Source organism: Anomaloglossus baeobatrachus, chromosome 3 (assembly GCF_048569485.1).
Source record: "Anomaloglossus baeobatrachus isolate aAnoBae1 chromosome 3, aAnoBae1.hap1, whole genome shotgun sequence".
Classification (NCBI taxonomy): Eukaryota; Metazoa; Chordata; class Amphibia; order Anura; family Aromobatidae; genus Anomaloglossus; species Anomaloglossus baeobatrachus.
This window is the reverse complement of record NC_134355.1, coordinates 439,659,995-439,682,025: the sequence shown is the minus strand read 5'-3', so window position 1 is coordinate 439,682,025 and position 22,031 is coordinate 439,659,995. Positions and strand designations below refer to the sequence as shown.

At 41.3% G+C, this 22,031-nt stretch overlaps 1 protein-coding gene across 1 annotated transcript in view; it reads left to right on the top strand.

Moving 5' to 3' along the window:
- Positions 1–19,879, top strand: part of LOC142297264 (uncharacterized) — a 280,648-nt gene extending 260,769 nt beyond the window's left edge. The window contains exons 77-79 of the mRNA XM_075341519.1: positions 1,182–1,225; positions 6,374–6,483; positions 19,152–19,879. Of these exons, the coding sequence (XP_075197634.1) occupies positions 1,182–1,225; positions 6,374–6,483; positions 19,152–19,202 (205 nt within the window). The 3' untranslated portion in view covers positions 19,203–19,879. The remainder of the gene's footprint in view (positions 1–1,181; positions 1,226–6,373; positions 6,484–19,151) is intronic.
- The last annotated feature ends 2,152 nt before the right edge of the window (positions 19,880–22,031 follow it).

The following is a 22,031-nucleotide window of genomic DNA, read 5'->3' as shown; positions in this document are numbered from 1 at the left end:
ATGGATAATTGGGCACAGTTTGGCCATTTTCATTTGGGGGTGTACTGACTTTTCTTGCCAACTATGAAGACATCAATGACTTTTTGTTGAGTTATTTAGAGGGCACACTAAATTTACATGGTTATACAAGCTGTAAACTGCCTACTTTACCTGTAAAAAAGTGTTATTAAATAGTTCATAAGTCAGCGTAGGGGTAATCTAGACTACTATTTACAGAAGGCAACTAAAACCCACAATTAAAGACCTATAAATAAAACTAACTTTTTTTATTAATAATTACTAATAAATAATTACTAATTAATAACACTCAGTGAAGAAACAGCTGTGTATCGCACAGATCCCTGCGGTACCCCACTGCTGACTATAGCCCAATTAGTGAATGTACCAGTATGACTACTCTTTGTTTCCTATCTTTTAGCCTAGTCCTTGCTTCAGGAGTTTCATTAAAGACTATTATGTGGCACAGTATCAAATGCCTTTACAAAGTCCATATAAATCACAACAGCTGCATTACCAATATCCAGATTTACACTTGCCTCCTGATAAAACCCCAACATGTTGGTTAGACACAACTAATCTTTCATGAATCCATGCTGGTTATCAGTTATTATATTATTCTCTCTAGTATATCGTTGCATGTCATCTCTTAAAAATGCCCTCAAACACCTTGCACACCACTGATGAAAGACATACCAGATGGTAGTTGCCTGGATCCACTTTCTTACCTTTCTTAAATATCGGTACTATGTCAGCCATTCTTCAGTCTTGAAATACCAACTCTGTTAGAAGCGAGCCTAAAAAGAGAAGATACAGCAGTCTGTCAATTGCTGAGCTCAGTTCTCTCAATATTTGTGGATGAATTCCATATAACCCAGGAGATTTCTCAATGTTTAATTTGCTCAGGGCGCAGGTGTACTTGTTCTTGTGTTAAATTAGTTAGATCAAGTGGACATCATAAACTCTGTCAAAAGTACATCTGATATGTGTCAAAAGGACATTGTTTTGGTTTATATCAGGTGAATGGGGGTCCATGGATTATTTCAAGAGGTACTGCAGGCTTTCTTGGTTAATACACCAAAGTTTTTGCAACACTCATTATTTTTAAATTAGTATTAACTTCTGTATGCTATTTTTCATCTAATGCTGTTCTAATGATGTTTATTTGAACTTTTCTTAATCAGAACGTACCAAACACGATTTAGCTGGAAAACCTCCCTATTTCCATGTAAGTATAGATATTTACCTTGTCACTTTACCTCATATACAGTATTTCAATATATGGCTATGTTCAAACCTAGAGTCTGTCATTGGAGAGGGCCAGCATAGTGTGATCCAATTTTCTCAAAAGAGAATCATAGCACACTGTCAGGAGAAGAGGTGGAACAAAATTTCTCTATTTTCCCCATTCTGTGAGTTCACGGAAATCGGACTGCACTCAGATGTAATTCCAGTTCAGTCCATTGTTTTCCACGCACCTATAGACTTGAATGGGTGAGTGGCAGCTGATTTCAAAGTGAAATTGCAGCATGCTGCGATTTTTTTTTTTTCACGGTCAGTGAAAAAAAATTGGTTATCAGCGCTGCACCATTGAATAACATTGGATTGGTCCAAGTGCTATCCAATAATAATAAAAAAAATCAGAGAGCACTAGTCCGATTTATAGGGTGGTGTGAGCGAACACTATAAGCGAGAAAGAAAAAAATTTGTTGGCACAACTATAAATTTTATTGAAAAACTAAAAGAATGTCCAAAAGAAAAACTACAATATAGCGCAGCAATTAAAAACAGCCAAGGTTCATATTATAGTGTACTAAACCCCAAGATAATGACCAAAAATAGACTCCATCTTCATACCTTAATTATGGGTACAGATATGAAGTTGGAACATACAAAAATAATACCCCAAATAATAATAATAATAATGTGTGTAAAAAGCTGGCGAGAAAAGAGCGCAATAGGGTCTTTCCCAGTAACAAGGAATAAAAATACTAAAGGAATGTGCTCACCTTATTGGGTTGTGTATCACACAACCAGAAGTAAAGCCTGTAACCTGCTGCTGCAGAGTCCACGTGCTGAAGAAGCCAAAGATCACTCAGGAACACTATTAATGTGGAACCGTTACTGCGCTGCTGGAGATACGCCACACATCCAGGAGAGTTAAAATCACGAGTTGGTTTAATTCAACGTGTTTCGAAGTGTAACCCTACTTCTTCATCCATCAGTACTGGTGGATTTTCCTGATGAAGAAGTGGGGGTTACACTTCGAAACGTGTTGAATTAAACCACCTCGTATTTTACCTCTCCTGGATGTGTGTCATATCTCCAGCAGCACAGTAATAGTTCCACATAATGTTCCCGAGAAATAATAATAATGTAATACAAGTAAAAATATATTTGAAGAATGGATGTGTAGTACATGTGGGGTTTCAAATACTAATAGGGATGATGAGAAAAGAAGAAGCCCTAGATGTGTATAGTGGCAACAGTGAAATCAGTGAAGAAAGAAAAATCATAATTGGTAAAGCACAAAACATTGTAAAAAGTGACATCCACCCCATAGTCAAAAAAGAAATTGGTAACAAAGAAGCAAATTTAGCCAACCATAACTGGAGACAAGGAGGTGGACAGACAAGTCCAATGTGCATCGCTGCACACAGCGTCTTTTTCAGATGCTATCAGATTGTAGGTAGAGCTGGGTTTTATATGTGACAAAAGCTAGGTAAAACCTGAAATGAAAGTATAGAAGGATTTAGCAGTCAGAAGACACAATGGTGTACTCTCCCCACCACCTATTATCTGTGCATATTTCCAAAAAATAGGCAGCTGTATGTGGTTTAGTGAACCCACAGTTAAAGGTCTAATATATAAATAAAATATATAATTTATAAATATAGCATGAAACTTGTAGCCATGAAGACCACATTAAATGAATTAGATACAATATATGACAAAAAAAAATGAAAGTGATGGCTCACTATTTGGGAATGTACATAAACCTCATGCTATAATTGTGGTTCACATATGAGTGTGGTGAGTACTTTGATAAAATTACAAGTGCATCTCAATAAATTAGAGTGTCATCAAAAAGTTTATTTATTTCAGTAATTCAATATAAAAAGGAAAACACATATTATATAAAGTCATTACAAACAGAGTGCTCTATTGCAAGTGTTATTTCTGTTAATGTGGATCATGGCTTACAGCCAATGAAAACCCCAAAGTCATCTCAGAAAATTTGAATAATTACCACAAAACACCTGCAAAAACTTCCTAAGCAAATGGTCCCTCAGTCTGGTTCAGTAGGCTACATAATCATGAGGAAGATTGCTGACTTCACAGATGTCAAGAAAGCAGTCATTGACACACTCCATAAGGAGGGTAAGCCATAAAAGGTCCTTGCTAAAGAAGTTGGCTGTTCACAGGGTGCTGTATCCAAGCATATTAAAGGAAAGTTGAGTAGAAGGAAAAAGTGTGGTAGGAAAAGGTGCACAAGCAACCAGGATAACCGCAGCCTTGATAGGATTTAGTGCTTCAAGAACCACCACACACAGACATACTCAGGACGTGGGCTACAACTGTCGCGTTTCTTGTGTCAAACCACTAATGTCAAAACTACAATAGACAACATCAGAACTGTCTTACCTGGGCCAAAGAGAAAAAGAACTGGATTGTTGCTCAGTGGTCCAAGGTGTTGTTTTCAGATGAAAGTAAATATTGAATTTCATTTGGAAATCAAGGTCCCAGAGTCTGGAGGAAGATTGGAGAGGCCACAATCCAAGCTGCTTGAGGCCTAGTATGAAGCTTCCACAATTAGTGATGGTTTGGGGAGTCATGTTATCTGCTGGTGTAGATTCACTGTGGTTTATCAAGACCAAAGTCAGCGAGCTGTCTACCAGGAAATTTTAGAGCACTTCATGCTTCCTTCTGCCGATAAACTTTTTGGAGATGGAAATTTCATTTTCCAGTATGACTTGACATCTGTCTACACTGCCAAAAGGACCAATATCTGGTTTAAAAACCACATTATCACTATGCTTAATTGGCCAGCAAACTCGCCCGACCTAAACCTCATAGAGAATCTATGGAGTATCGTCAAGAGGAAGATGAGACACCAGACCCAGCAATGCAGACAAGCTGAAGCCTGCTGTCAAATCAACCTGGGCTTCCATAACACCTCAGCAGTGTCACAGGCTGATCGCCTCCATGCCATGCCGCATAGATGAGGGAATTCATGCAAAAGTAGCCTCGACCAAGTATTGAGTGCATTTACTGTACATAATTTTCAGTAGGCCAACATTTCTGAGTTTAAAATCATTTTTTCAGTTGGCTTTATATAATATTCTAATTTTCTGAGATAATGACTTTTGGGTTTACTTTGGCTGTAAGCCATGACCATCAACATTAACACAAATAAACACTTGAAAGGACTCTATATATGTGTTTGCCTTTTTGTATTGAACTACTGAAATAAATTAACTTTTTGATGATATTCTAATTTCTTGAGATGCACTTGTAAATACAATTGCAGTATTAACTGCTATGCAATTGTTACAATGTAGAAGTGCAGAAAAGGAACAAGTTTTGAAGACCAAATCTCTCTGCTGACCTGATTGTAACCATGTATCAGTGCAGATAATAATCATACCAGCCCAAATATATTATTTTGGGAGTTTTGTTGCAATATGTCAGTGTAGGTTCTGATAGATAGTAAAATAAATACTAGAGCCATGTGGTTTAAATGCAGTGAGTGATTAAATAACCAAAATGTACCTTAATGGACACAATGAGTAAGGTAATGTAGTACAAATATGACAAAATAAAATTTAGTGAATCATCTCTCCCATTAGATTTTGTTATGCTAAATTGTGTCTTACTCATTGTGTTCATCAAGACACACTGGTTATTTAATACACGTTTTTTCAATGAGGTCTTCATGGCTAACAGGTTCTTTGCTTATATGCACACAAGCTTTATTCATAGATATGCTTTTTTCCTGATGTGCTGGACCTCTAACTCCTGGGTCTCCTGTCACATACACACACACGCACACACACACACACACACACACACACACACACACATTATGCACGGGTAAAATGTGGTACACATTACACAATACTCCATTGTGCCTCTTGGCTGCTACATCTTCCTATGGTTTCATTTCAGGTGTTAAATATTACTATCTTTTGTTACATATAAAACATAGCTTTAGCTACAATCTGATAGCTCCTGCTGTAATACATGTTGGGCCTCTCTGACCACCTCCTTCTTGTCTCCAAATATCGTTAGCTAAATTGGACTGATATATGCAAAAATACTCACCTTTTGATGTTTTGTTTTTTAATTACTGTTACAGTGGAACCTTGGTTAACGAGAACAATCCGTTCTGGGACTGTGCTTGTTAACCAAGTTACTCGTTCAGCAAAGCAAGTTTTCCCATAGGAAATCATTGCAGTGCAGACAATTCGTTCCACAACTTGTTAAATCTCCCATCCTGGTGCACTATTGTGCCATTCCACACACGTAGAAACACGCAAACACGCACAAACACACATGCACAAACACACACAAACACACACGCACAAACACAGATTATGCTCACCTTACCTTCTGTTCCCTTGCCGGTCTCCTGGAACTTGCAGTTCGCCCGTAGAAGATGTGTATTGGGTAACCAAGGCGACCCATACTTGACCTTCCGCACTCAGCACGCTGACGTCAAAGGCAGGAGCCGCTTGCCTCTGATTGGCCAGCGCGCTGCCTTTGAGTAGCGCCTGACAGGGGAAGTTCCTCCCTCATCGCGATGGTGACCGGATACGCATCCTGTGGAGGGAGGACCTTCCTCTGGCAGCCGCTACTCAAAGGCAGCGCGCTGGCCAATCAGAGGCAAGCGGCTCCTGCCTTTGACGGCAGCGCGCTGGGAGCTGAAGGTCCGGCATCGGTTGCCTTGATTACCCGATACATGCAAGTTCCAGGAAGCCGGCGAGGGAATGGAAGGTAAGCATATATGTGTGTGTTCGTGCGTGTTTATGTGTCTTTGTGCGTGCTTGTGTGTGTTTGTGTGGACTGCAAGAGCGGGTTAGAGTGCGATGGATGTACGGAACCGGATGTGTGTGCGGTGAGTATTTTACTTGTACAGCAAGGCTTTCTCGTAAACAGAGTTACAAATTTACAGAAAGCCTTGCTCTTTAGGCGAAATACTCGCTAACTGGGTTACTCGTTAAGCGAGGTTCCACTGTATGTTTTCTCATATTTATATCTTAATATAGTCTTATTTTTTGCATGTGCAGTCTAATTTAGCATAAACATTTTGCTTTCCATCCTTTCAATCTATTAGTATCTCACTTGTTAATGTTATAATTTCTCATGTTTTTAGCCTTTGAGCGGCTTGGAGAATCAGAGATTGCAATTTCAGATCAAGACACTAAATCTCCACACTTGGTGTACTGGAAACCTCACCTCGAAAAAGTCAACAGTTTAGCAGAGGTATGATTACAAATATGTTAAGTTCTCAAAATAACAGCACCCGCTAGACTGGGTTCACATTAGCATTAGGAATTCCATTTTTATGTTTCATTTCGAAAAAAGGATTTCATAGGAAAGATCCATTACATGACAGGCGCCAGCAGTTCTAGACAGACCCAAATGATTTATCAAGTGTTCTGCCCGATTGTTATTTTTTTCCCCCCAAAATAGTGTAATATATCATATAAGTGTTGCTCCAATTTAAATGAACACAAGAGAAAATGCATTTATACACAAAAAATATTTTATTGAAATACATAACTACACAATAAAAAAAGAATATAAAAGTTAATAAAAACAAAGAACAAAGAAAGCAAGGGGATACCAAAAAGAAACACAACATAATAAAAACAAGACAACAACACCAAGAGTAGTCAACAAATGGCAGAATTTTGCAGAGGAGCAGTTATGTATAGGCCCACAAAATATATTTTATATATATATATATATATATATATATATATATATAATATGTGTGTGTACGTGTGTCATAGCTGAAAGTGTTGACACCCCGGTAATTGAACCAGAAATGGAAGTATTTCTCACAGACAATTGTTGCAATTACAAATGTTTTGATAGACATGTTTATTTAATTTTTATGTGTGTATTGAAACAACACAAAAATTATAAAAAAGGAAAATTGGACATAATTTCACCCAAAACCCTCAAAATGGGCCAGACAAAATTATTGGCACCTTTTCAAAATTATGGGTAAACAATTTTGTTTCAAGCATGTGACTAAAACTCTCATGTGACTAGTAACAAATGTAGGCAATATGAAAATCACACCTGAAACCAGTTAAAAAGGAGAGAGGTTTACTTAATATTTATATTCTGTGTCTGTGTGTGCCACACTAAAGATGTATAATAGAAAGTGAAGAGAACTGTCTGATAACTTGAGATCCCAAATTGTTTTAATATTTTAATAATCTCAAGGCTATAAGTCCATCTCCAGAAATCCTTATGTTCTTTTGTCCATGGTGTGTAACATAATTAAGTTTACAACCCATGGCACTTTAGATAATAATAAATAATAATAATAATAATCCTTATTTCTATAGCGCCAACATATTCCGCAGCGCTTTACAATTCAGGAGGCTCATATACATATACATATCATATACATAAACATATACAAACATGTAACAATTATAGAAGATACAATATTTAAAGGGAAAAATGGCAACCCTGCTCGTGAGAGCTTACAATCTACAATGAGATGGGGGGGGGGCAAGGTACAAGTGCTTATTTACAATAATCTCCCTGGATGTGAAGGGTAAATAAATATTGATGAAAGGTTGCAAAGTAGAATAGTTTGAATTTCTTTGGAACTTGATTAGTACTGCTTATCCTCTATCCAAACTGTCCTGCACGCTCAGAAGGCACCAATGTCCGCACCAACTATCTGTTGACATTTGAATTAAATGAAACTTTATGGCAGGAGACCAAGGAGGACCGTACAGCTTACACAGGTACATAAAAAAGCTAGACTGCAGTATGCCAAAATGTATGTAAGCCAAAATTCTTCTGAGAAAGTATCTTGTGGACAGATGAGCCCAAGATAAAACTTTTTGGTAAAGCACAACATTTTACTGCTTACCGGTTATGAAATGAGGCCTACTAAGAAAAGAACACAGTACATACAGTAAAATATGATGGAGGTTCAAAGATGTTTTGGGATTGTTTTTTTTGCCCCTGGCACTGGATGTTTTGACTGTGAGCAAGGCATTATGAAATCTGAAGATTACCAAAGGATTTTGGGTTGCAATGTAATGCCCAGTGTCAGACAGCTGGGTGTGCGTCTTAGGTCATGGGTCTTCCACCAAGACAATTACCACCAAACATACTTCATGAAGCATCCAGCAATGGATGGAAATAAAGTGCTGGAGAGTTCTAAAGTGGCAGCAATGAGCTTGAATCTAAAACCCATTGAACAACTGTGGATAGATTTTAAAATTCGTGTTGGAAGAAGGTACCCTTTAAATAAGATACCTGGAGAACTTTGCAAAACAAGAGTGGTCTAAAATTCCAATGGCGAGGCATAAGAAGCTTGTTGATGGTTATAGGAAGCAATTGATTGCAGTTATTTATTCTAAAGGGTGTGCAACCAAATACTAAGTTGAGGGTGCCTACAGTTATGCCGAGCCCATTTTTGGGGTTTTGAAATTATGTCCTATTTGCTATTTTTTCTTATTTTTTTTGGGTGTGTTGTTCCTTATATTGAAAGGGCAGGGTTGTTTAGGGTCAGACGATGTGTAGCAGGGTGCCTATTCACATTGTGGTGTTATACTCTCCGCTGTCAGGTAGGATACTGCTAAAAGCTTTATTTAGGCTTCAGTTGGGCCTCAGTATTTTCGTGGGCCTTTCTGTCATTTTGTTTACAGTGGACTACCAGCCTATATATCAGATTTAATTCTTACCCTTCCTGATACTTAATTTTATTATTGTAGTGATAGTGTTACTATTGATTGTCCTTTAATATTATCAAGAAAATATTAAAGGGGATATTCACTTGTTTTGTTAACCTTGTTCCAATACACTTGTAGATCAAAGCTTGTGTAATTGCAATAATATTCTGGGAGAAGTAGTTCATTTTCTGGAATAATTTCAAGGGTGCCATCACTTTAGGCCATGACTGTATATATACAGTGGGGAAAATAAATTTTGTATACACTGACGATTTTCCAAGTTTTCCCACCTACAAAGAATGGAGAAGTCTGTAATTTTTAGCATAGCTACACTTTTAGAAATTATGACAGACAGAATTAAAAAAAAAATCCAGAAAATGACATTGTGTGATTTTTTAAAAAAAAATAATTTTTCTTTTATTGCATGGAATAAGTAATTGATCACCTACCAACCAGCAAGATTTCTGTCTCCCACAGATCTTTTATTTGTTTTTTAAGAAGCACTCCTACTCTGCACTTATCTGTATTAATTGTATTAATTGCATCTGTTTGAACTTGTTACCTGTGTAAAAGACATCTGTCCACACACTCAATCGCACTCCAACCTCGCCACCATGGCCAAGACCAAAAGCTGTCTAAGGACACCAGGGCCAAAATTGTAGCCCTACATAAGGCTGGGATGGGCTAGAGGACAATTGGCAAGCAGCTTGGTTAGAAAACAGCTGCTGGTGCAATTATTAGAAAACGGAAGAAACACAAGGCGACTGTCAATATTACTCGGTCTGGGGCTCCATGCAAAGCTTGCCTCGTGGGGTAAGGATAATTCTGATAAATGTCAGAAATCAACCCAGAAGTACATGGGAGGTCCTCGTCAATGACCTGAAGAGAGCCCAGACCACAGTCTCAAAGGTTACCATTAGTAACACACTAGATTGTCATGGATTAAAATCTTGCAGGGCACACAAGGTTTCCCTACTCACTCCAGCACATGTCCAGGCCCATTTGAAGTTAACCAATGACCATCTGGATGATCTAGAGGAGGCTGGGGAGGTCATGTGGTCAGATGAGACCAGAATAGAACTTTTTGGTATCAACTTCACTCACTCACCACTTTATAACCAGTTTGGCAGTATGTTTCGGGTAATTGTCCATTTGGAAGACCCATTTCAACCCAAACTTTAAGTTCCTGGCTGATGTCTTGAGATGTTGCTTCAGTATTGCCACATAATTATCTTTTCTCATGATGCCATCTATTTTGTCAAGTGCACCAGTCCCTCCTGCAGTTAAATAACCCCACAACATTATGCTGCCACATCTGTGTTTCACAGTTGGGATGGTGTTCTTAGGCTTCAAAGCTTCTCTCTTTTCCTCCAAATGTAACGATGGTCATTATGGCCAAACAATTGAATTTTCGTTTTGTCAGACCACAGGGCATGTCTCCAAAAATTAAGGCCTGTGTTCATGTGTACATTTTCAAACATTAATCTGGCTTTTTTATTTTGCTTTTGGAGTAATGGTTTCTTTCTGGCAGAGTGGCCTTTCAACCCATGTTGATACAGTACTTGTTTCACTGTGGGTAATGACAAAATCTTATCAGCTTACACCAGCAGCTTCATAAAGTCTTTTTCTTTTGTTCTTGGGTTGAAATGCACATATCTGACCAAAGCCCATTCATCTCTGTTACACAGAACTTGTCTCCTTCCCGAGCGGTATGATAGCTGGACATTCCCATTTTGTTTGTATTTGCGTATAATTGTTTGTACATGTGAACGAGGCACCTTCAGGTATATGGAAATTGCACACAAATATGAACCAGAGTTTAGAGATGAGCGAACCGGTCGTGGTTCTGCTCGAGTTCGTTTCGCCGAACGGAGGTCTCGTTCGAGTTCAGTTCGGCGAACCGGTTCGGCGAACCACTCGAACCGCATAAGAAACAATGGGAGGCAATCACAAACACATAAAAACACCTAGAAAACACCCTCAAAGGTGTCCAAAAGGTGACAAACAACTCACAACACAACACAAACACATCGGAAAGTGACAAGAACAAATTCTCATGCAAAAACAAAACAGCGTTATGAGGAAAAAGAGGAGGAGACACAGATATATGAGTATATGCAAGGGAACATCGATGCCATTACTGTGCAACTTGAGCATTGCTCATTTTAGGCTTCCAATCTGGATAAATTGCCTGAGCTCGCCACGTTCGCCTTGGGGATCTTGTCGTGTCCTGCAGCCAGCGTTCTCTCGGAACCTGTCTTCAGTGCTGCTGGGGGTCTGCTGACAGATAAGCACACGCGTCTGTCCACTGACAATGTGGACATGGCTCTCAGAGGACTTTTCTTCCCCTGGGTCATCCAGGGGAGGCGAAAGGCACGCGTATTTTTGAGAGTGCTTCATGCAAAGCATCTTTTTCATTTTGAAAAGGGGGGTCAACTGATTCCAGTCAAGTGGGGTGTGTGTGGCCCAATTAGTGTAAACGAGGGAGACTGTGGTTGGAGTCCCCTCGCTGTGTTTCTAAAAGAACCAAGATGAACAAGTCATGGCTCTCAGAGGACTTTTCTTCCCCTGGGTCATCCAGGGGAGGCGAAAGACACGCGTATTTTTGAGAGTGCTTCATGCATAGCATCTTTTTCATTTTCAAAAGGGGGGTCAACTGATGACAGTCAAGTGGGGTGTGTGTGGCCCAATTAGTAGCAACGCGGGAGACTGTGGTTGGAGTCTCCTCGCTGTTTTTTACATGATTTTCGAAGTGCATGACATGCCTAAGAGGTTTAGTTTCAGCATCTCAAACTTGTTGGCTACAGAAAGGCTGCCTTTACACCCTTTTGTCACCGAGGATTTTCGAGACCTTATGCCCATTGCAATGCCCCAAGAGCCGATGGCCATTTGCCACTCCTTCTCCAAGAAAGGGGTGCCCGCGCTAACACAGCAAGTCGCACACAACATCACCACTTCCTTGAGAAACTCTGTGTGTGACAGGGTGCATTTCACCACAGATACTTGGAACAGTAAGCATGGACAGGGGCATTACATGTCGCTGACTGGGCACTGGGTAACTATGGTGATAGATGGAGAAGTGTCTGCTGTACAAGTCTTTCCGTCCCCACGAGTTGTGTGTTTCAATCCTTCCTCTGTATGTACAAGTTCCTCCACTGCTTTTGCCTCATCAACCTTGTGTTGTTCCTGCACCTCAGCCCAAACCCTGTGTGGTCAGGCCACCCTTCCTTGTAACTGCGCCCAAGGAATCTCACACACCTCCTTACTATGCTGGCAGCAGAGCTCAAGGCCATCAGGCGGTCAAATGGTTACTTTAAAATGCAGGGGAAATGTGAGACACCGCTGAGGAGTTGTGGACGGTTAGCTCTGTAGAGTGAGACCGAGTTTCATCAATGGTTGTCTCCACTCAACCAGCAGCCAGGGAATGCCGGGTGCGACAATGATGCTAAACAGTCTGCGGCCCTTCTTCAGGGCAATGTGACACACGTGCCTTGTATGGCTCACGTGTTGAATCCGAATCTCCAGCAATTTTTAAAACACTATCCCGGCCTACTTGTCCTTCTGTCGAGGGCACGGTGTAACGCCTGCCTGGATCGACACACTCAGACGGGCTGTAAAGGTTAGGCTAGAGGGAACCCACTCACCAAGCTGGACCCCCAGAACCCTGAAACCCTTTAACCCCTATACAGTGATTTTGAATGACACAGGGCCCAAGTTGATCAATACCTGTTGAAGGCTGCAGTTCCAGAGAATAGTAGTCATGCAGGGTCAAAACATTAATTGAGGAAGAGGAACAGAATGGGAGGGACAGGACTTAATTAGAAAACAAGCAGAGGTGAAATGCAAATTGGCCAACGAGGTACCTAAACAGCAAGCAGGAAAAGTAGTCAGGTAACAAGCACACAAACTCATAAAACTAAACTGGGGGTATCAGTAACCAGAGGTTCATAGCTATGTGTGGCAGTGGTCTGCAGACAGGAGGGGTCTTAAAAAAGGGTGTGGTGTCTTCCCATTAGTTGTAGCTGAATGATGGTACTTCATCTGTGAGATACCCACCACCTGCATTCAGCCATTGGTTCTGCATATGTCAAGGTAACGCAGCCCAGTGGGTGAGCATAACCTGCGTACACCTGCGCCGCTGGCGTCGACTCCTCTCCCATCATCAGCAGTATGTACGAAAGGAACACGTTGTAACCTTGCGACAGGAGTACAAATTGACGTAGCGGACTACGGTGGTAACTTAACAGCCGTGTGCGGCAATGATGCAAACATGGCAGCGTGCCTTCGTCAGGCCAATGTGACACACGTGACTTGTATGGCTCTTGTGTTTAATCTGATTCTCCAGCAATTTTTAAAACAACATCCCGGCCTACATGGCCTTGTATAGCAGGCACGCTCACTATGTGCTCACTTCCATCGTTCGCACCCAGTAGCTCAACAACTTTTATCGCTCCTGAAGTCTTAAGGTCTGGCGGTTAAACGTCAGAAATGCGATGTTCCGACATGCAGGAATTTGAATCTGCACATGTTGCAGCGTCGCAGAGCCCAGCTGAAATACGTTATGATATATTCCCTGGGCTAACTTGATCCAGAGGTGGTGCAGATCACGCTGCTGGAGTGGTGTCAGATCAAGGACATATGCACCGTTCTACACAGTTTACAAATGTCGACGCAGATGTTTAACACTGGCGATGACATTCTCAGCGTGACAATTTTGGTCATCTACATGATGGAGCACACTGTAAGCATTATTCGGAGTCAGGTGTTAGTCCAAGAGGAAGGGAGGAAGTACTGGAGGAGTCATATGCGGAAGGGATAACAAGATCTACAAGGTCCAGACGGTCAGCGGCACCTTGGCGGCAGTCATGGTACGGTGGGGGAGAGGGATTATCAAGGGAGCATAGTATCAGCAAAACAGTTGAGGAAGGTGCAGGAGCCCAGGAAGAAATGGAGGACAAACTGGCAATGGGCATGGAGGACTCAGCAGATTAGTGAGAGCTTGCTCACATTTCGGTTGTGCGAGGTTGTGGGGAGAGGGCAGAGGAAGGAGGCACGATTCTCACCTCTCCGCCACCAACACACCAAGGACTTGGTCCTCCTGGATGCTCAAGACACATGAGCACCTTCTTGCTGCACTACCTACAACATGACCCTCGGATTGTACGAATTCCAAGTCATGCTGACTACTGGGTTGCCACACTGTTAGATCCCCGGTACAACACAACATTTTGCGAAATAACTCCTGCCATAAAAAGGGACGCACGTATGCAGGAGTATCAGCAGAAGGTGTTACGCAATCTTACATCTCCTTTTCCACTAAACACCAGTGGTGCACAGAGTGAATCTCAACGCTTTTTCATCGATAGGAGGAAATGGTCTTTTACTTGTCCACATCTGAGGGACCAAGGGCTGGCTGCTGTGCTGAGACGGCGTTGAGTACGGTGTCTTTGCAGAGTTGCATTTTTGGTCATATACAAACTGAGTTGAAAAAGGACAGATGCTGGTGGAAAGGGGAACAGGTGTGTTGGAAAGGGTAAAAAAGTTTGTGTCCGTGGGTTTGGTGGTTAAGCAACATTAACATTTGCTGAAGAAACAACATCTGGTATGGTGGGACTGGCAGATTTGGATAAGGTGGTATATACTATGTTACCGCTATATTAAAAATATTAAGAAGAAAAGAAAGAGAAAGTTAGATATCCCAATCGCCATTCGGTGTCCACTGTGCTCACAGATGGAAAAGGAGAGGTTGGCAACTAGAAGGTTAGGTGGAGGATACAGAGCAGGTTGACTCTCAAACAAATAGTAGCCTGAACCAAGTTAGACGCCACTCGGATCTGGAGACAGGGAGCCCTGTAAGCGTCACAGGGTCCACACGACCACCCAGCCCCGGAACTCACTGTTAACAACACAGGGGCCAATGGGTACGCTGTCCGTGTGCGTAGGGGACACACCTGTGGACAGCAGGCACATCAGCAGCAGCAGCAGGCCTGTTTATGTCACTGGGCTGCACTAGCAGGACTGAAAGGACAGGAGCTGTTCTTAAACGTTCTGCGTTACCAACTGTGGTGGCGGCCTGCATCAATGCCCTCTCTCTGCCTACCTCTGGCCTAAAGCCGCAATGGGTTCAACACATGGAGGTGTGCTCTTTTGGAGCATAATAGTAGACTGAGCACCTTCTTGTTGGCTATAGTTATATAGTTTTATAGTTTGCTATAAATTTGCGTAGCAAAATGAGCAGGAGGGTGTAATGCAGAGGTGCTGGACATAGCTTGGTACCAGTGTGGCACAAATGGAGTACAACAGCCACTTTTTGGATGCCACTAACTGGCAGCACTCTTTTAAATTAAAATGGCTTTACAAAAATTTGCAGGAGGGTGTAATGCAAAGGTGCTAGAAATAGCTTGGCACCAGTGTGGCACACATTGAGTACAACAGCCACTTTTTGGATGCCACTAACTGGCAGCAGTTTTTGCTATTATTATAGCTTATTAAAAACAGAGCAGGAGGGTGTAATGCAGAGGTGCTAGAAATAGCTTGGCACCAGTGTGGCACAAATGGAGTACAACAGCCACTTTTTGGATGCCACTAAGTTTCCTCAGTGTTTGCTAGTATAATAGCTTAGTAAAAATGATACTTAAAGTTTTTTCTGAATCCACATTGTCATAATTTGTAAGAAAGTGTCATGATGGTTCCTTACCCATCCCCATCTATGTTGTACTCTAAAATGTTAAATAAAGAATTAAAAAAAAAAGAGTTTGAGTGTGCAATGCAGTGGTGCCGCAAACAGCTTTGAACCAGTGGGACAATAATGAAGTCCAACAGCCACTTTTAGGATGCCACTGTTTCCTCAGTGTTTGCTAGTATAATGGCTTAGTAACAATGAGCTTGAGTGTGCAATGCAGAGGTGCTGCAAATAGATTTGCACTAGTGGGACACTAATGGAAGTCCAACAGCCACTTTTAGGATGCCACTAAGTTTCCTCAGTGTTTGCTAGTATAATAGCTTAGTAAAAATGAGCTTGAGTGTGCAAAGGGCAGGAGGGTACAGTGGCCGGTTTGTGGGTCAGTGTAGAGGAAAGGAAGTCTCACTTTCTATCCCTCCTAAAGGTGAAATGCAGCAAGGAACTCCCTGACCTTAGCTACACAGACGCTCTTATCTGTAGCTGTTAAAACCTCTTTCCACGGACCTGACTGTCACCTATGGCTCTGAGCCTGCTGTTATTAGCCCTTACAAGGGCTGAAAGAAACTTCTATCCCTATTCTGTATAGCGCTGTGTGTAGAGCGTACACAGCAGTATCGGAGAAAGGAGCTGCACCTGCGGTGACTGACACCCAGACGGGCAGATGCCCGTATTTATAATGCAGGGACATGTGACATGGACATCCTATCACACATGCCGTTGCTTCTCTGGCTAAAAGTCCACTTAGCTGTGTGTGTGTCTGGGATTGGCTGACATGCTGGCCCGCCACACTACACGCGCGCTTAGGGAAGGAAGACAAGGAAAAAAAAATGGTGATCGCCATTATCCCAGCAGCAGTGATCTGAATGCGCTGTCCTCGCACACTATACGCTGAAATTTCATAACAGTGTGAGTCACAGAGTGACTTACACTATTACAGCGAAAAGCCAGCTAGTAATTAGCCTGACTTTTTGCTGCTAGAACCGTTCTCGAACGTAACTAGAACTATCGAGCTTTTAGCAAAAAGCTCGAGTTTTAGTTCGATCTAGAACAGCCCCCAAAATCACTCAAACCGCGAACTGGAGAACCACGAACCACGAACCGCGCTCAACTCTACCAGAGTTGTTCAAATCAACAATTCTCTTCCTGAGATCTTGGCTGATTTCTTGACTTTCCCATGATGCTACACAGAGAAGCAGTGTGTTTCATGTGTGCATTAAAATACATCCACAGGTGTGTCTCTAAATAACTCAAATGTTGCCAATAAACCTAACAGAATCTTCTAAAGACATGACATCATCATATGGGCTGTCCCATATGGTTTAAAGGCATAGTACTCTTAGGGGTACTTTACACGTTGCGACATCGCTAGCATCGGCTAGCGATGTCGAGCGCGATAGTACCTGCCCCTGTCGCACATGCGATATCTTGTGATTGCTGCCGTAGCGAACATCTACGGCAGCATCACACATATATACCTGGTCGGCGACGTCACGGTGACCGCCGAACAATCCCTCCTTCAAGGGGGAGGTGCGTTTGGCGTCACCGCGATGTCACTAAGCGTCCGGCCAATAGAAGCGGGGGGGCGGAGAAGAGCGGGACGTAACATCCCTCCCAACTTCTTCCTTCCGCATTGACGCGATGACAGTGATGTGTGACGCCGCTGGAGCGACAAACAACATTGTACCTGCTGCTGGAGCGACATTATGAAAATGAATGACGTGACACAGAACAGCGATTTTTGACTGTTTTGCGCTCGTTCATCGTCGCAACTAGGATTTACACATTGCGATTGTCGCTACCGGTGCCGGATGTGCGTCACCACAACCGTGACCCCGACGATATTTCAGTAGCGATGTCCCAATGTGTAAAGTACCCCTAAGTGTATGTAAACTTTTGACTTTGCAGAAAGTAATAAAAATGCCTTAAAACATTTTCTCTCTCATTATTCTGGCATTTAGCAAATATATAAAAATAAAAAAAAATAATTTTGGTAATCTTAATTAACCTAAAACGGGAAAGTGTAAGTAAACTTTTGCTTTCAATTGTATCGCCACAAAGTCAATTATGCAATTTAGATAAATAGAGGTTTCGTGCAATGCAGAAAAAGTAAGATCAATAGTGAAAAAGTATAGATAAATTATGATGATACATACTCAAAGAAAAATAATAGACTATCACCACATCGTGCGCCACCTCAGACCCCTAGCAGTTTGTGCAGTCATGGTCGCAGCAATGACTTAATGAAGAGGTAGTGAGAGTACACTCCACAGGAAACACCTACTAAGGTCTGACATTGCAGCTCCACCTGCAGGCGTGTCAGAGAAAGCAATATAGAAATTAGCTAATGTAGTGTAACTTGAACTGCTCCTGGTCAAAAATTTTTACGGTGCAGCACCCGTCACGGACTCACTTGCTGCTCACAGGAGCGGGTCGGCTGCATAGAGATGCATGCAGCTGACCCACTGCTGTGAGCAGCGTGTGAATCCGTGACGGATGCTGCACCATGAAACTCGTGCGATAATCGCAAGTGGGACACTGGCCTTCGCTTCTTCTCCCCGCCTTTGGATGTTTGAGCATGGAGTCAGAGTATTGCTCACATCCTGCTTAAATGTCTGAAGGCGGAAAGACAGACGCTGGGTGCAGATTTGTCGTAGGGCCTGCGTATCATAACAATGTCTAGTGGGCCAGCAGTTGAACCAGAGGGGAGTATATGCTTATTTATTTTTACAGGGTTGAACAAGGGGAATGAGTAGAGATTGTTCAAGTAATGGACAACCCCTTTAAGTGCACATAAAATTAAAGCTCTAAGGCTAGAGATACCCAAACCTTTCTTATTCACAATGTGAGATTGAACCAATGGCAAGGGCTGCAAAAAACATACAGCGGTATTACCTTCTTAGACATTCAGGACATATTGAAAGTATAAGATTTAATTGTATAATAAATAGCAATTCCAGGACTTTACCCTGTTAGGAGAGTGTTGTTGTTCTTCATTCTTGTGCAGACTGCAGAAAGAAAGAGACCACGCATGCGACTCTGTTCAATGTGCTCAAAATGAGATGCTGATCTTATTTTTCCTAGTTTCAGGTCAGAAGAACATCAATTATATGGTGTTCCAATTATTGCCACACAGTCCGCCATTAGTACTTATCTGTTCCTGCTTCCCAGCACCATTCCTCTTTGACATGGAAAATGTGAGCAGCCACCAGACAAAGACAAGTGTGTCTATGACCAGATGTTTTTGAGGCCATACAGAGCAATCTAAGTCCACTTTGGCCCTTGATCACAGGTTGTGCATTCCTGGTTTAGGGCAATGTTTGCCAAGAGTGCTTCTGCAGTTTAATCAGGGGTCTATGCCAACAAGGATCAATTTGTTCATGCAGGTCCCCAGCTCTGTTGCGCTGATTGTCCAGTATTGTACTGTACAGACCAGAATAGAAGATATTGGTAACATTGGCAGGTGATGGAATAACTGGTCTAAAAAAAATCTAAGATTTTAAAACCTTTTCACTGACAATTCTTTGCATGTTTTCTTCCAGGTTAAGATAAAGCGACCAGAAATCAACACGGACTCATTCAAGAGAGAATAGAAATACGAACAAAATGAATATATTTCTATGATGTTTTGAGTATTTAAAATTTAGATATTTTTTTTGAGGTAGGCGCACAAAACAAAGATTGTATAAAGATGAAAGGCATTACGAATGTATAGGACACATTTGTATTTTGCACTTTGTAAAATACATTCAAGATATTTATTAACTCTATCCTTAGAGAACACAATGCTGCCTTATCAGAACTGCTCATTTGTGTTTTACATTAATAGCAATATTTCCATAATGAGTGTATACCTCCTATAACTTTACTTATTTCAAGCAATTGTTTACAAACCGGCCTTGCAGAGTTTGGACTTGAGATAATATTTTCCTGGACTGTTATGATAGGTCAAAAAATGGGAAGTTGTAGCTTTTCTTTTTGTATTGGATTCAGTCTGGTTTAATAAATATCTCAGAAACATGAACAAAATTGCAGGGATTTCTCCATTATAATGCACTGTTTTTACTTGTCTGCCTTCAGTAATGAGAAATCTATTTTTGTAGCAGATTTTTATAAGTATTGATTTTAGAGATATTATATTTTATCTTCTAAGTGTTTAATTTATAAAATAAAGCAATAGTTCTCATTGTGTACAATATAAAAGATCTGTACAATATGATTATGAAGTAACTCGTTGAATGCATTATTTATACATCTGCCAATTTTAATAAAAATATGTATATTCATTTCAATTTTCTTTGTAATTTGTGTTGAACAAATAGCATTGTACATTGTATACTGTAAAATAAAAATGTTACATTTACCGTATTTTTTGGACTATAAGACGCCCCAGACCAAAAGACGCACCCTGGTTTTAGAGGAGGAAAATAAAATTTTCAGCAAAAAATGTGGTCATGACACACTGTTATGGGGCGAGGATCTGCTGCTGACACTGTTATGGGGGTAATGTCCCCAAATTCTCTACTAAGGTACCCCAGCCTGGTAATGATCCTCCTGCCTTCTATATAGTTCCCATCCTTGTATATATTTGTCCCTCATCCTGGTATATACCACCATCCAGCTATATACTGCCATCCAGCTATATACTGCCATCCAGCTATATACTGCCATCCTGGTATATGCTGCCATCCTGGTATATGCCGCCATCCTGTGGCACACAAAAAAAATTAATGGTTATACTCATCTTTCCTCACTCTAGCAGCATCACTCGTCTTCCTGTCTGTGTCAGCAGCAGCGACGCTGACCTGTGTGGATCCGTCACCGTTCCCTGTAGCATCGCAATGTCCTTCTATTTGCCGGCCCGCTGATCTGTGTGGAGACTAGTGGTGCGCTCACTGCGCGCACCGCTCTCCACACATATCAGCAGGCCGGCAGACAGGAGGACATCGCGATGCTGCATTGAACGGTGATGGATGAGTATACTTATTCACTGCCCCCTGCGCTGGTGATGATGCGCGGGAAGCTGTGAATACAGCTTCACATGATCATTCCAGGCTGTAGTTGCAAAGGGGTGATCATGCAGGCTGGCTGTTAATTATGTGCACATCCCCCGCCCATCATCCCGCCCACCTGTCAGCGTCGGCTTCAGCGCTGAGAGATGATGGGCGGGAGGATGGGTGTGCATATGAAATGAGCGGGCCCACATGGTCATGGCAGGTGCTGCTACAGCCTGCGCATGCCACCGATAACCCGCTCCACTGCAGCACCTTCATTCCCCGCAGCCATGCCCTACATTCAGACTATAAGACGCACCCCCCACTTTCCCCCAACATTTGGGGGAAAAAAGTGCGTCTTATAGTCCGAAAAATACGGTATGTGGTAGATCAAATTTATATCAGGGAGCCTCCATAGAGGAATGTGGGCTCTAATAAAAACTGAAAATGGGGCTTCATACATACATACAGTAGATTTGTTCACATCACGTTATTAGACAATTAAGCAGTTGGATTAGACCCCTTTTTTGCATTCCCATGCTCTCTTTTTTTTTTTTTTTTTTTTTATACTATTCTTGAAAAATTGACAAAATAATTCTTAAACTATCTCCTCTTGCCTGCATGCTGCAGCTTTCCATATACATCAGACTGTGTTCACATCTGAATTAGACTAGGATGATCTGTCACACATTAATTAAGCAAAATCAGTCATTAGGATCATCCAGGTCTATATGGGCATATAGGTCATGTGAAGCTGAATAAAGTGATACCTTGATGTTTGTGAACCGATGTTTTATTCTAGAAAAATCCATGGGTCAAAAATGTTCAAATGTTGAAACAACTGAATGCTGTAGTTTTAAATAAATCAATCAATCAATAAAAATCCTTTTGAGGATTGCAATCTCTAAGGAAGTAGAAAGTAGTAGGTGCATTTTTATGGTACTGTAAAAAAACGCAAAAAGAACAAGTCTAAAAGCTTCATCTGAACAACCCTAGTACCCAACTATCTTCATGCAGAGATTTACATTAATACATAAATCCCTCTTCGTAGATCTACTGTTTAGCACATAAGGGACATTGTAAGGCAGATAAACAGGAGGTAATGGGATAATAAAGGGATTTAGAAGGTGATAAACAGTGTGAATCAGTGTCAACTGAGCAGCTCCTTTAAATCACTAAGTATAATAAAAAAAAATATATATATATATGGTGAGATATACAAAGTAGAGGTCAGATCGATCCACAGAGATTCACCTTTGATTCGAATTTCCTGAAATTTGCAGGTCCCCCCAAATTTGAAAATTTTGCTATTTGATTTGCAAGCATCAGCCTTAAAAAAAAAAAAAAAAAAAAATGTCTGGTGCCATTTCACACACTACTGAAGACCGTGAAATAATTAACAAGTGCTCTTAAAACATAACCGACATT